The sequence below is a fragment of the Fundulus heteroclitus genome, chromosome 18 (assembly GCF_011125445.2).
Source record: "Fundulus heteroclitus isolate FHET01 chromosome 18, MU-UCD_Fhet_4.1, whole genome shotgun sequence".
Lineage (NCBI taxonomy): Eukaryota > Metazoa > Chordata > Actinopteri > Cyprinodontiformes > Fundulidae > Fundulus > Fundulus heteroclitus.
The window spans coordinates 2011622-2027788 of record NC_046378.1 but is presented as its reverse complement, the minus strand read 5'-3'; the positions used below and the strand labels follow the sequence as shown (position 1 = coordinate 2027788).

Below are 16167 nucleotides of genomic sequence, written 5' to 3'. Positions count from 1 at the left end.
CTCATTCGCAGCTTCCTCCAGTGGGCGGAGAAGCAGCCGCGCCGCGCAGAGCCGCGCCGCTCTCAGCTCCTCGGCTCATCCGGACCCCGCCGAGGCTCATGGACTGACCGCCGCTCTGACCCGCAGCTCGAACCGACCTCGGTGTTTGGACTGCGAGACGCCGGGCGGGCTGGAGGACTGCGCCATGGCGGCCAAGGAGGACCTGTACAGCAAAATTCTCCCCCGGAGGCTCCGCCAGAGCCGATCGGGCTCCATTAAGTCCAGCTCCAACCTGGACGTGCTGCTCTCCATGGGCTTCTCCAGACACAGGGCGTAAGTAGCCGGACCCGAACCGCGTACGCCTCGATGTGGACGTGTGGGGAAGGGAGGGGAGGTGAGGGGGGAGCTGGGGAAGAGGTTGCCCGGCTGGGAGCGCTTGCGTCGCGGGGAGGAGTAGCGGAGCGGTCAGGCGCGGCTCCGCTCCGGTTACCGGGCGTCATAAACCGCTGCTGCCGCACACAAAGCTGGAGAGAGACGGAGGAAGCAGACGCACCGAGAATGCTCTGTGCCTGCATGAGTAGAATCAGAGTGAGCAACAGCAGATCAGGTCCAAATGGTACCCACAGATACCAGTAAACCACTTCTCTCAGTTTTCTTCAGCTAGAACTCCTGTTTTATATCTTGACCGATAAAAAGTTTGGTTATGGGAGCGCGTCCAGGACGCAGCCAGTCCGGAGGCATGGATGTGGAGCCTCCTGCAGGCATCTGGGACCCTTCACCTCTGGTGCCCTGTCATCACAGCTTCTGTTTAATGATGGAGGTTACAGCTGATATGATAGTTAGCTTTCCCCCCCCCCCCTCTGTGAGAGGTTCCATTTCTAGAAATGGCTGCATCCATAAAAAAACAAATGACCCAGAATGTTACACGGTTTATGTAAAAAAAAAAAAAAAAAACATTTGCAAATGTTTATTCATCAAACATAAAAAAAATCTGTCCCTGCTGCTTGCTAAATATAATATTTAGAATAGAAGTGCCTGTTTACAGCTGCATCGGCTGTGTGATGATAAGTCGCCCCTGGGTTCATTTAACGGAAGAATAAAACAAAAATCTGCTAGCCTAGGATATACGCCGCAAACAGATCTCCTGACATCTGTAGAGATGAATTGCCAATAACTAATTATTAATGTCTGTCAGCATCTATTTGCGTTATCTGCTATGGAGGACACAATGAAGAGAGGAAGTTTTCTCCAGTAAAATAAATCTCTTGCCATACACAAGATTAACCTCGCACCGATAAAACGCTGAGCTGTTGTTGTGTTTTCCTCAAATACTCTCTTCATAGTTATATTGTTTATTAGTCATCAACCAAACTTTCTTCAAGAGAACCATAAAAATAGCCTGCTTTTATATCTAGAAAGCATAAATGCAATTAATATTACTTCATAAATGAGTAAGTGTCATCTTGGCATTATCTTTAAGGATTGGAACTGATAAACTGACAAAGACCAAAGACGTTGTGTTCCTGTTTAATCTTTTTTTTAATATATATTTTACTCTAATCTCAGATCTAAAAGATGATTTAATTGCTGGATGTTTATTTTCCTCAGGTCCCCTCACCGGGGCCTGGGCTAAAACTTGATTAAGTGCTTTCATTTACCTTCATAACATAAAGGTGTTCTTTATATCAGCCACCACCAAATAAATGTTGGTCCACTGACGTTCTTCTGAAGTCCGACTGTTTGGAGAAGCTAAGGTCAGGTCAGCACCACGGCATCTGCTGATCATCCGCCATAGATTTAGCTCTTTATCTTCGGTGCGACATATATAAGGGTTTACATACTGATCACTGATGCAGTATGTGTCCAGAAATTCCTCAGTGAACGCAGTTAGGGATGCCGCTTTGACGGGCTAATAGTTGGTCACAGTTTATGCACTGTGCAGAGCTGCAGTGGTAGAAGTGTGAAGGGGCCGATGGCATTAGGCTGCAGCACCTCAGCTGGAGACATGTTCATGATAACAGGTCGTCACAGAGAACCGTGTCCTGTTAAACTTCTCTTTGATTTGACTAATCCTGTCCAAACGTTGGTGTTTTTCTACTTATATCTGCTGTGATATTTATGCGGCAGAGTTAAAGTTAAAAACCACCACACTTATAGTACGGAAAAGAATAAGCATAAGTCGCTGCAATGATCCGGTTCCATTAATTCATGGACCCTTAAACTAATATTTTAATGAAGCATTCATTAAAATATTCTTTGACCGTAATGAGACAGGAAACGGACAGAGAGAGGAAGGCTCTTGTCACGCAGTAAATGTCCAATCATGACCCCAGACAGCTGCGTCAATGAGGGTCCTGACTTTAACTGATGATGTGCCCCCCCCCCCCCCCCCCCCCACACACACACACACACACACACATTCAGCAATTATAGTAAATCTGAAGTACAGGTCAGCGGTCCAAAAATGACTTTTCTTTCTGACATTTGGCCGTTCTGCGAAAGCTATGGTTTACAGACAGGTTTGGGAGAATCGAAATCATCTCATTGTGTGGTGTGAATCAGAAGAAAGGTTTTAAAAAAAAAGTATAGTATTTTAAATCCAGCATGGCACAATGAAAGCTGCCAGTCATTGGAGGAAAATATGGACGAACAAGGACATTAGAGAAACTCTGAACTGGATGAAAAGACGAGACAGAAGTTAGTCTGAGAGGCCGACAGCAACACAGATGGAGGTGAAGGCATTACCAACAACCGCCGGTCCGGTTCTACCTGCCACCATCGCTTATATTTTCCACAGGACATGACTGTAGAGTAAGGTCGCCAGACAGAACGGTTTTGTTCCAGCAGAACCGTCCAGGTCTGGCCGACATCTCCCATAAAACCATGTTGGAGAACAACGTTCTGGTCCAATGTGTCATCGGGCCAGGTGTTCTACAGGGCATGTCTGCACATCACTGAAACAAAACCGCTCCACCCATGGTTAAACTTGGCAGTGGCAGAATCATGCTGTGGGGCTAATTTTCATCTTATGAGACTGGAATACAGTGACGATCTGCAGGATGCACTGCCATCAGTTCATGTTCGTCACATAAAAAACAGTTTTTTGTTGATTGCAAACTTCTTCACTGCAATAAGAGAACTAAAAGTAAGTACCATTTTCTTGAAATTAGTGTTATTTTTCCTTGATTTAAGCAGGTAAATAAGACTATTTCTTAATGGAATGAGTATTTTTACCCCTAAAATAAGATTGTTAGCTATTCTTCACTTGAAATATAATGATTAATTGTTATTATTTTAAATGCAAAAATTATATTCCATTGGCAAATAGTCTTATTTACCCGCTCAAATCAAGGAAGAATACACTAATTTCAAGAAAATTATACTTACTTTTAGTTCCTTTTTTGCAGTGTTTAATTAGGGTAAAGCCTCTTGTGAATGCAGTCGTGCACAACACTGACAGCCACGCATATCAGGAGTGGAATGGCTCCTGGGATCTGCAGCTCGGTTCGGCGTTTCATGCTATTGGTTTGGTTTTCCCTTTTCTTTCATCGATGTAACGCAGCGCCGTAGAAGCTGAGGAAAAGGAGGCCATTTGCATCAGACTCGTGTTTGTGACTGTCCTGCGTCGCAAGAGTTCTGTTTTCAGCGGTGCATTCCTGTTTGTCACCTCAACACAAGACAACACAACCCACGCACTTCAACTGTTGAAGTCACAGCGAAAACTTGGTACGGCAAGTGTGAAAGGCAAGTGTGAAATAGAAAAACGTAGACAAAAATCTAGAACAAACTGGGTTATCCCAGGTTAAAAACCTCATTTGTCAGAGTGGCCATGATGTTACGGCCATGATTTGGTTCTTAATTCTTCGAGCAGCGCCTCAGAAAAGACTGATGCAGCCGGAGATGATGTGGTTAGAGGAGCAAAGGTGAACGGTAGAGTTTTCTGTGAGATTCTAAATACGAACTTTAAATCAATTTGTCATTTTGGGTTTATGCAAAATAGGGACCAGCAAAAAAACGGCGTTCTTCAGGGACCTGCAATAGTGTAAAAGAAAACTCTGATAAATAGTAACACACAAATAGTTAAAAAATAGGCACAGTGATATGCATAATCTTAACCGTTCCTGGACAGAGGGGAGGGACACTCCCTTGAGCCGTTTGGCTCGTCCTCACTATCGTCTGCAGGACCCTGTTGTCCAGCGTACTGCTGCAGGAGAACTTCCACCCACGCCTCTGGAGAAAGTGGGGAGGACACGAGCAACAGGAAGCGTGTGATATGGCCTAACAGGTCCATTTTGCTGTTTGGCTGGAAATAAAAATATATTATTTATTCTAGTTGCCATTAACAGTGTTGGTGTAATATATGACTATATTGTTCTGCTGGCAGCTCAGATTGCTGGTTTTTAACCTAAAACAACTTCAATAGATACAAAAAAAAACTATCATAGGATTGTCTGTAAAAACAAAAAAAATAAATAGCCCCATGCTTCCAGCAGGTCACTGCTAGAGACTCATTGGTGAATGCATGTGCTTGACCTCAATATCTACAGACAAACCCTCTCTATTTTCCATTCATTCGCCCAGCATTGGACGTCCTCTGACCTCGCTCACCCAGACATGTGTTCCACATTGTGTGTGGTTTGCTGAATAGACCCAGAAGATGATGACAGGCCCCCAGGCAGGTCTGCACTGCCCCCTTACAGACTCCCTGATGGAAGCCGCAGCCTCTTTTATATCGGCACATCACTGCCAGGCTTTGCCCCCACGGGTCCTGGGTCTGTCTGTGGCCCTCCCTGTACGGCCTGAAGACCCAGACCCACTAAGTGTCCTCACCATTTTCAGCTCTTCCCTTTTGCTGCTGTAAAACTGTAAAACATCGCCCTGCTTCTGGTCATTAGGCTTTTTTTCTTGTTGCTAAAAAAAGCACTTTCCATGTGTATTCCTAGAGAATGTAGATCCTTGGCTTAACTCTGATGGTGCGTTCAGACCGAACGCTTGAGCGTCTGGTCTTCATAAAGTATATGGCGTATACGCATCTCAGGGTGTCGAGAGGTCTTGCAGCGCTTCACTCACCTGCTGCTGTGTGTTTGAGGAGTTTTGCGCATCCAGCAAGGAGGAATTTGTGATTTTTTACCCGTTTTTGCGGCGTCAACCATTCAGAGAAGCTCAGCCTTGTGACGTAAATTATCATGGGACGGAAGGACCAGGAAGAACTCTGGGAAATCCCACAAAGCGAAGACAATGGAGGACAAACTTATTGCCACGGTTTGTGCCCATCCTGTCATTTACAACGCTTCATGTTTTAATTACAGAGACAGGAATAAAGAAATAAAGCCTAGCCGCTCTCTGGACTGCATCTGCCATTGCACACAAGAGACCGGCAAAGGACAAGAACAGGGTAGCTCCTCCCAACGCACGTCAAGTACTTGCCCTCTAGAGCGCCAAAAAACGCTGGACTTCAAAGTGCCCAAGCATCCAAGTTAAGGTGTTGGACGCATTTTTGACGCGCAAAACACGTTCGGTCTGAATGCACCATAAGCTTTTTCAAAGCTCGCCAACGTTTCCAAACATGCCAGACACAACTGATCCGCGCTAAATCTAGACCAGTTCGATGGGTGGGCTTGGCCCGGTTTTCCAGTGATGATTCTGCTTAGCAGTGTGATGAACCTCACTGTCTGTCATTGTTTCCTGCTTCTGTAAGCCCTGATTAGACGTTTGTTTGTCTTATCCACTTCCCAAAAGCCGACTTTCAAGTAAATTCACCAAATGTTGCCTTCTTCGCCTGACTCTCCGCAAACAACGAAATATCACAATTATAACCAAGCATAATTTCCTGAATGTTAGGGGCGCCGGCATTTTTATTTGCTTGAGTCCCTCCTTCAATCCTAGAGAGCAGTAGTACCGTAGATCGTCACTAGGAGGCGAGGAACCGTCCTAGCGTGATGTGTAAATGGTCGTAAGAACCAAGCTCGGCACGGTTAACTGATCTGAGCTCGGTCTGAACTCAGCATGGATCGGTTAAAAAAGGGTATTATAGATGGGACTATTTAGTGTTCTTCACTCAGTAACAGTTTTCACACTGAAACGTGTTGCTGCCAGCAAGACCATGAAAACTCTTCACTATGATGCTTTCACTGATCAGAAAAATATCCGCTTTTTCAGTTTTCAGCCAGCTGATCAATCACCTGCAGTAACTGAGCTAAACTGGGCCCATTCCAGTCAGCAGCCAATTTCCCAAAGCATTTCTGAAAACGAATTACAACCCCTAACAACGGTGAGACGTAACCTAGAAAAGAAGGGCGTCTTAGCCTCTCCGTCCTCCTGGATCCAGGAGACGGCTGTGGGTCAGCTGCACACACACACACACACACACACACACACACATACACACACACACTCTTCGGCATAAATCACTTGAAAACAGAATTGATTTTTTCCGCATCATTCCTCTTCCCGGAGAGCAAAGGCTTCCAGGAAGTCACAAGGTGCGTCTCGTTTACGTGGCAAATGTCAGCCATGTGGATGTCAGCCACCTCTTAATGTAATGATCAATTATACATGAAGCAGAGTCACGCTTGTTGTCTTAAGAGCTGTGTAGACGTCTGTCTGCAGGGACGGAACAGCTGGAGAGACGGGACGGGGGCACAGAGTGTCTGTTTAGGATCAGCTGTCCTTGTGTGCATGAACCCTGGTGTTATAGAGCTGGGGTCTGACACAGGCGTCGGCATTTCTATTAACATGAGAGCTTGTGCGTGGGTACTGTGCATGTAACATGGGGACAGAGCAGAAGGGGTGAATAATATTCAAAACAGCAACACGTAGGGGCAGGCAGAAGCAGAAATTCATCCAAAGTGTGTCTGGAAAATGTAGAGCTGGTTAAACGAGGCATTTCTGAACATCCTGAATCCTGTAAAACGGCGACGCTTTTAGGCGCTGGGAACAAAACATAGTGTATGCTGGAAAAGTCGGCTCATTTACTAAAGACGCTGTCCACATTTGCTGGCACTGATGGCGCGTAAAATCCCTCACAATAAACGTAGAACGATCTTACACTGAAAAAAGGCAGAAAGTACAATGTTTAAATTGGCTTTTTTTTTTTTTTTTAAATCACCGTGGGATTAGTGCCACCCCTGATGATAATAATTATTGCTAATATTGAAACTGCATTTATTATTTTCTCAGGTATCTTCGCCAAATAATAAAATGTAACAAAAATAGAACAGATCCATAAGGCGGCAATTGCTTTCACTCCTTATAATGGAAACTATGAACAGTATTTACCAATCTCTGAGTTATTTGCCCAGATGCTACAACCCACACCTTCATTTCATTGCTTTTTGTGACTAATTTCCATTAACGTCATCCGAATGGTGATTGAGATACAGCGCTCTCACTCTCGAGCCGCGCACCTTTAAAGAAATCATTTCTGCTCATCGGTTTTTAACATATACTCCTCTGAGTTGCCATCATATTTTAGAGCCCCAAAATATGGACACAGAAGACAGTTATTTAGTAAAATAATTCATTATTTGCTGTCTTTTTTGGCCTGAGAGACGTAGCTCCTTAGCTCGTACATGATCCAATCAGGGGCCTGGACTGAACACATTTGCTTGTTGTTTTGAGGAAATGCCTTCTTGCTGTTTGTTGGCAAAAAGGGGGCCATTTCATTCTTTGGTGTTCAGCCTCACCTGCTTTAAACGTTGAAGTCTAAGGAAGCGAGGATGCCTCAGAGGGAACAGTTCACTTTTTGTCAGGCCTGACAAAGGACGGCCAGGACGACCACCCAAGAATGTGTTTTGGCAAGATCAGCGCTGCTAAAGATCAACTCGGTTTATATTAATCAACACACATCTGTTGTCAGTTGATCTTTGACTTCTGATGAATAGACAGTCACTTCCTTTGTAGATTGTGAGGAATTTATTTTTACCCCAGTTTCTGCTCAAGCTGTCACACAGGACGGCTGCTGCGCTGCTCTGGGTCTTTTGGGTCCTGTGCAGTGGAACACGGTAAGAGGTCATAAATGCCGGAGTGCCAGCTCTCTTCCCGTGTGCCACCGCTGGGTCGCACAGTAAACAGATTTTCTGTACGGCTCAGCTCAGAAGTTGCATATTTGCTGATCCGAAGGAGGAAAAGGAAAATGTCGACATTCACAACGTCAGCCCTGTTTCATCTGTATGAGCTGCATATAGCATGGCCCCCGCTGTGGGAACTCTGAAGTGGTGTGGAGTTGCTATCTCATGAATTATTGAATCATTTCCTTTTTTTTTTCTGGCTGGGTGCCTTAGAAGTGCAGATAATTATAAGCTTTGAGCGTATCTGGCTGCACTCAGCCTTACAAGCTGGTTCCACCTTTGGGAGAACGTTTGTATGGGATTTTAAAATCGATACCATTCTATGAATGCTTTTCATCTATCATCATTTTATGGCTGCTTTAATGGGGAGGTACTTACAAGGGCAAACAAATGTCATTAGTCTCCTTCCTGAAACAAGAGAGGCCCATCACTGTCTCCACGGCGCTGCCATGGTCTGTCGGTGCACTTCAGCATAGGGATGCTGTCCTGGTCCATTTGAAGCTCCGCCCGGAAACAAACAGCGCTATCAGATTATAGGCCCATTGTCTCTACTCAAATATCTGACTGCGGCTGGAGGAATTTCAAGGTAGTCCTGTGGAAGAGGGCGCTTTGCAAATCACACAAATCTTTATCTCTACGTGCAGGTTTGCTCAAAGCTGTAACTTATTTTATCCATTCAGAGGAGATGTATCATTTTCACATGAACAGGGACACTCACTCCAGGTTAACATGCCTGTAGCAGTTTTAAAAGTGCACAGTTGGCTGCAGTAGCTTGAGAAGAGCTGGGTGAGAGATAAATGCAGTCTAGGGTTTACCTCACCGTTTTGCTCACAGGGTTGAAATCTTGCTAATTTGCCAGGAAAAGTCTGGTTGAAGCATAGAAAAATGCTGCGTTACCCCTCCCCCACCTGTTGCAATCGTTCAGCTAGCCGGACGAAGGCCCTTGCTGACAAGAAATAGAAATTTGGCTTCATTTAGTTTGTGTTTATTCAGTCTTACTTGCCAAAGGGTTTGTTTCAAAATAGAAATACTAATGACTTAAAGCCAGAGTCATCGATTTTTCCAGATTTTCCTTAAGTTTTTTTTTGCTCTTTCGCTCCTCAGGGATCACGTAAAAAAAAAAAAAATCTCCCAAATCCACTCTGGTCTTATTTCTTTCTACCGAGGCCTTCCTCTTCTTCTCATAAACTTAGACGTGGTTTGCTTCTTACGACTCTCAGCCATGTTCAAAGTCTACGGTGGGAGCAGCGGCGCTACATTGAATGGCTAACACCGAAGCTAACCGCTAAGCTAACTGGCTACATAAACACTAGAAGTGCGCATGCGCAGCCAGCAAGTGGAAACTAACAAAGAACGTGTGCGCACACTGGTGTTATGTGAGCGCATCAGAATGACTGGCATTTGGGACAACCAGTAGATAAGGAGATACCCCTGGAACTTGTGGGGCAGAGGGGGGTGAGGACAGGACCAAAACTCTGAAAAATGCCTGCTCTTCGGTGTGAACGGCAAGGATTGGTCAGAGTTTTTACAGGCCTGCAGCTTACAAAAAAGGAGATATCACTCCCACAGAGATCTCATTTTTTAACCTCCTTTTTTTGAATACATGCATTGACTACTGTCAGGATGGAAGGACCATTTCACACAGTATTTCTGAACAGATTTACCAACCATAGCTTTAATTTAATAGTTGGCATTAATATATAATATTAATATAATAGAGCACCTTTAGAAATGACTGTTGCCTTCTTTCAGTTAGATAATGGTAGGGATATTTATTTTAAATTTTTGTGTCTATTCCTCCTACAGCCATAGTTAATCTCCTTCTTTAGTGTCCATATTTGTCAGCATGTTTAAAGCCTGGTGATACTAAGATATCAGTACATTTTGAAAGCATACTGGCTCTCTGTTTCTGTTGCATCCAGTTGCTGAAATGCTTCACGTATACTAACTGTGAAGTTAGTATACGTGAGAAATGTTTCGGAAGGATCCGGTTTAGAGCATTAATTATTATGCAGGGCACTGAGAGGATTTGTTTTTTACTTCAAGTTAGCTGACTAAGGCTATTTGTGGTAAATCTCACAGTTTTCTTTCTCATGCTGAGGTAAAGCAAACAACGCAGAGTTCCCAGAATACAGGGGCAGCTGCTGACATTGAAGCAGTTTCTGGTATTTAATCAGTTTACTGATACCAGCTTTAGTGCAGAGGGGAACACATTTTTTTGAAACTTGTGCTTTAAACTTTTTTTTTTAACCAGGTTTAGACCGTTTGTATACAGAAAATAGGTTCAGTCATAGTCTTTGTACTAAACTGAACCATTTATATCATTGCAAAGCAAAGTGCAAATCACTCCATGTTGTGAAATTGCTAGAACTACAGTCACCTAATTGGATTAATGTTTAAATCTACACTACTTGCTAAAAAGTAAATGCATTTAGACATCTAGCAGCAAGCGATAATTAGAAAACTATAAACTAACCTTTGCTTCATGGCACTCCCGCGTCTCATCGTAACCAGACATTTTTGCATTGCTTTGATGTAGAGTTGTGTTTGCATCTTTAGCTTTCTTTTTTTCTTGTACCAGATTGCACAAAGCCATAGTAGTGCTCGTCCAGAAGAGGTTGGAGCAATGATTGGAACCGTTTTTTAAATTGATAGTGAATTCAGACAGTTAAATCTAAATCCCAAATTTTCTGGTGAGTTTATACTAGTTTGTTGCTGTGGTAACTCAATTCACTACATGAAATACATCATATAGATTCATTAAACACAGACTTATGTTTCCAAGCCTTTAGTTCTTGTAATAATATGATTTTCTTCTTACAGCTAATAAAAATGTGATATTTAAGACTAGAATATTGCATCATTTTAATGTAGCAATGTGTGTTTAATGGAAAGTACGAAACTAAATACCTTATTAAAGGTTTAGTCTCACAAAGAAACCTCATTGGCATGCACATTTTTAAAAAATGAGGGACAAAATCCAGCCTCTTAGATTTGATTGTACTCTAGATTTGAGCATGATTGGTACATTTCTGAATTGTTGAGAAGACTCTGTTGGAAGATGAGGTTTGAGAGGTAAAACCTAGGGGCCATCTCTCCCTAAATCTACAGACAGCAACAGAGACACTAGTTTGACTATCTTGGTTCTTTTTGTTTGTCCTAAACTGAAATGCGTCACATATTATCATGGGAGATCTGATGTCATTCAAATTATGTGAGACAAAAGCTGAGGAAGCAGAGCAGAACATAATCACGTTTTTGCGCCTTGTGTAGTCAGGTAATTGGGGCTTTTTACTGTTCAGGATTATGAAGTTGTTTACCTTCTTTCTATGAAACTGTTTCTAGTGTCTGGTTCTAAAAGTTTAGAAGGCCATTAAATCAAACTCCTCTTGGTCTTGTTTATTTCCATCATTGCATAAATTAATTCCAGTCATCATTTCCATGGCCTGCAGTTTGATTCATCAGGTCCAGGCTGGCTGGGTTTTCCCCACTGAATGAGACATATTCATTAAGGGGAAATATGTCATTCAGTGGATTACACTAAGGTTACCCCCAGACAGTCGGCCAGAGAGCTTCACACCCGGACTGAGGCGTGTGACACACCCGGACACGGGTTTCCCTCCAGCTGATTGGTGACAAATAACTCAACCTCCCTCATTGAATCTTATGCTAAACCACTCGGGTTTCAGAGCTCTTAGACAACAGCAGAATCTCATTATGCGTCATATTAAACCTCACGTGTGTGAATGAGTCATTGTGCTCTTCAGCAATCAAAAATATATGATCTTGTTACAATCAGAAAGGATAAATATTTTCAAATGTTATTTCAACGTTCTAATAATTCTTACAGTGAAATTAATGAGGCAGGGGTGCTAATAACCGGTATTTGGTTCACCTTTGAGCTCAAGACATTTTAAGTGAAACATATAAGAAAGGGAAATAGAAGATTTGCTCTTGTAAATACAGCTATATACAGATTTTCAACAAAAGAGGAAGACCTGGTTGGATTGGTGCTAATGAGCACGGTATTGATCTGGGCATGCGTACTGTTAAGGATTCATCAGGGAGACTGACTGGGAGAAGAAACTGTCTCTGTGGCGGCTGGTTTCTGTAAACAGCAGTCTGTAGCACCAGCCTGAAGCTGAAAGTCTAAATGGTTGGTGTGCAGGATGTGTGGGGTCTGCGGAGATGTTAGCTGCCCTCTTCCTGCCTTCGTATACCAGGCTTGGTCCCCACCGCTGTGAGCTACCTCCATGTTTCCTTGGTTTACTGTTGTTATATGTGCGAAAGGTCCTGGTCTCCACACAGCGTGGTATGCATCTTTGAAAGCTGTGTAACAATGATCCAGTATGTTTCCATCCCAGGGCATTTTACATGCTATCGGTATTTTGGAAGTTCTTTGGAGAGGTTTGCATTGTTAAAATCCCCAAGAACAATGATGAGAGTCTGGGTGTCTCTTCTCAAGGTCTGTTATCCACTCAACAAAATGGATTTCAGCGTTTTGGGAGGTAGACACTAGCCAGAACAAACAAGGAGAACTCCCTTGATGAATAAAAGGGTTTAGAGTTTTTGAAAAATGGCTGAAGTTGATGACTACTGGTCAAAGTTGATAAGACATCAGTACGCCAATGTTTATAAATGTAAAAGCAGTTCTGACCTCGGCTGGCCACTGTCATGGAAAGTGTAGACATATTCATATTTTCAAGTCATTTTTCGGGCCATAAAATAAGGAGGTCGATCCCAGAATGTGGTAGTGTGGAGTTATAGAGTCTGCAGTCCCTGTCTTAAACAGTAGATGTCACTACATAGAAAGTAAAACCACACAAACGCAGGAAATGTATCCGAAGAAGATTCCTAGAGGAGGTACAGGCTCCATCTAAAAACATCTAATTATAGCTCCTAGCTCCTGTTCCTTGACCTTTCACGGGGTCAGTGAGAACTGTATCGTGGGGAGAAATAGACCCTCAGACTGCTGTGCCAAATTCAGACAGCCTTTATCTCCGACGTCATCACACAACGGAAACGCACATGGATGATTCTAGTCAAATAATAGCCTGCAGCCTACTGAAAATGAACTACAAAGCAAGCGCTCTCTTCTCTTCAACCATTTTCGTTAATTTCCGTGAGGTGGGCTATGCTTATACGTCATGTTACGCAAAGGATTGTGGGATTCCTTATAGGTCCTCAGCACCAGTAAGGGACATTGTGAGGTTCCTATGCTAAGATGAGCAATGGGAGGAAGCATACAGCATACCTTTTCCTACCTCCTTCCTTACTGACTCACTATTCGGACAGCAGTTATGACGACAAACACTGACGCACTTCCACTTTGGCTAAAGAGTCCTTACCCAGAAGTTGTTTTCAGAGGCAGCCAGAGTCTTCATACCAGAAACAGGGTCTTCTGCACAGTTGGGTTTCTTTTGAACATGTTGGGCTGGAAAAAAAAAAAGCTTTGAGCGGGTTGTTTAAATTTGGGCAGCTTTTCTCAACATTTGGCGGGTTTTGGGTTAGTACCATTCACTGGAAAATTCTATCAAAATAGTTGTAATTGTGTGGCAGAAAAGAAAAAAAACTTTCACATTTTAATAAGAGTATTTATTTGCACTGATTACCTAATTTATTGAAAAATGTCTTGAATCTGACGAAGCTGGCATCATCAATGATTAATAGTCAGTGGTTAATCAAGTGTCACTACGAAATGATAATGGTCAAAAAGTGGTAACTAACCAGCTCTTCTATAAAAATCAATATCAGCCCTCATAACATCATATGTCACACTGGGCCTTGCTGCCTCCGCCCTCTCTGTGCTGTCAGGCACTTTTAAAAAATTCATAAACCATACAGCTGCCTGCTGGGCAGGCAGCTGTATGGTTTATGAATTATAAGTGCATTATAAGTGTACATGTATTTAAAACACAGCTGTATAGCATGCATCCTTTTAAAATTTTGATCATTAGAGCTAGTTTTCAGGCACTAAGAAGTAATCTTCTGCAAATCTCTGATTGAGAAAAGGAAATTAGAGTTCTGACACCCATTCTGTCTGATCCAGTCACACGACTGTATCAACTAAGCTAAGCATTTGTTTTCCTGCATCCTGTTTCCTACAGTGTATATTCTTCATTAGACCAGGATGTTTTCTTTTCCTGGACTTGGATGAAAGAGCAGTTTAACAGTTGGGCACCAGGGGGAAATTTCCAGTAGTTAGTGTTAACATGTTAAGATGAGACAACCAATGAGCCTTGCTATTAAAAGGTCAAAGAAATCCCAGCATCCCAGCTGAGGGTCTACTTATACTCCGCATAATGGCGTAAACAAGAAAATGAGACTGGATGCTAGTTTGATCAGAGTCTACTTTGATCACACCGTCAATGCAACAGACGAACTGAGACACAACATCCTATAAATCTTCACCGTAAACGCCCTAAAGGAAAATGTAATCTATTTACTTGAAATGCCGTATTTTAAAGCTGATTTTAAAAGCGTACATAAAAGTAATAAGCTTGTAATAATTTTTCTGTTTCTATATTTTCGATAAATTTAAACAAAACTGTGATAATATTGAGAAATGTGATACATTTTCACTCAAGAATCATGATATTAAAGTTTTACACCACTATCCTGGGCTAATGCTGATGCTGTGTTTGAGTGCTGCGGAGGTTTTGAATTTCTGTGGGTTACAGGAACCGGGACTTTGTCTAAATGCGGATTGGTCTGTTATGTAGCAAACACCTAGCCCGATGTTGGCTATTTCTGCCGTTATGTCTGACATATAGAAGCACACAACTAATGTGTGGACAACGTTGCTGTTGCCATTTTGTGAGGGGGGGTGGGGGGGCTACAGGATTGGAGGATGTGGAAGTTAAGTAGATTTGATGTGGCCTTTAATCTCATCCTTAATTTGATGTAGACAAAGTGTGTGAGTGTGTGTGCATTTATTCCCACGTGTCTATCTGCAGGTGGTGGCACATTAATCTCCTGCCACTTGTCTGCCACCCTGTGCGCGTGCTCATGTGTCGCTCCTCAGCCAGGTGCGTTTCCACGTCTGTCTGTGTGTACCGGTGTGCGTTCAGCGGCAGCCTGGCCATCTGTGCCAGTGGTAACCTTGCCAAAAACAGCGACTGGAGCGGCTCCAGCAGCCGCCGTCCTTCACCTCCCACCGTTTGCCCCTCAGATTGGCTTCAGTGAGTCACGGCAGGAAGCTGCTCCTCCGTCCCGGACCGGCTTCCTCTCCTCTCTCCTTCCCACAGCGCCTCAGCAACGCTACCGGATGACTGCGTTGAACTGGGTGGTGGTGCAAACTGATTCGATGAGACGTTTGATTACCTCGCTGGTTGAATGTGCACACGACCTTATTGGTGTATATAGCTCACATGGAACATACGCACTGCTCACTATCTATGAATTGATGCGGTCAAGATGAGTTCAACGCAATTTTTTTTTTCTCTTTCATGCATTGGTACTTAGAATAAAAAAAAATGGAATGGATTGAATCTGGAATGGGCAGGTGAGAGCTCAAACAAAAGCAGAAAGAAGAATATGTGAGGATAAGCCTGATTGGTGCATCTCTGGTTAACATTTAATAACCATGCAGGAGCCTGAAGCCAAGGAGGGGAATATGGAATAACATTTTTATTAAAATATCATAATCCTGCAGATAGCAGCATGGGGATAGGAGCAGTGATTTAGTAAGTGGTATCATTCATACATAAATGCGTTACTAAACAACAAGGAATTACAGAATAATGAGTTCAACATATATTTGACCACCAGCATCAGGCTATTCTTGTCATGTTTGGAGGTTGTCAAGGATCCAAATGGCAGCAGGACAGAGACATGATGGAGATAGTATTTAATGATGAAACTGAAGAATTTACAGAACAAGAGGATCCCACACAGGAACCAGGGCACAACGTGGCTGACAGTAGAGTCCAGCAGTGAGAGAAACAAACCAGCAATGTTTAAATATTGCGATGAGTGATGTGATCGGGTCATGGAAAGCAGATAAACACAAATAATAGAATGGCTGAGTGGGGAGGCTTAGCGTCTGACTAGATTAGACTAATTACACCACAGAAAGCTGGAATAACTAGAAGAACAATGAACTCTAAGTAAACGCCGC

At 43.1% G+C, this 16167-nt stretch overlaps 1 protein-coding gene across 2 annotated transcripts in view; it reads left to right on the top strand.

The window, feature by feature from the left end:
• Window positions 1-11: 11 nt before the first annotated feature.
• ubash3bb (ubiquitin associated and SH3 domain containing Bb) overlaps window positions 12-16167 on the top strand; it is a 49933-nt gene continuing 33777 nt past the window's right edge. For both annotated transcript variants that reach the window (XM_036150347.1, XM_036150346.1), the window contains exon 1: window positions 12-312. In XM_036150347.1, the coding sequence (XP_036006240.1) occupies window positions 185-312 (128 nt within the window). In that variant the 5' untranslated portion in view covers window positions 12-184. The remainder of the gene's footprint in view (window positions 313-16167) is intronic.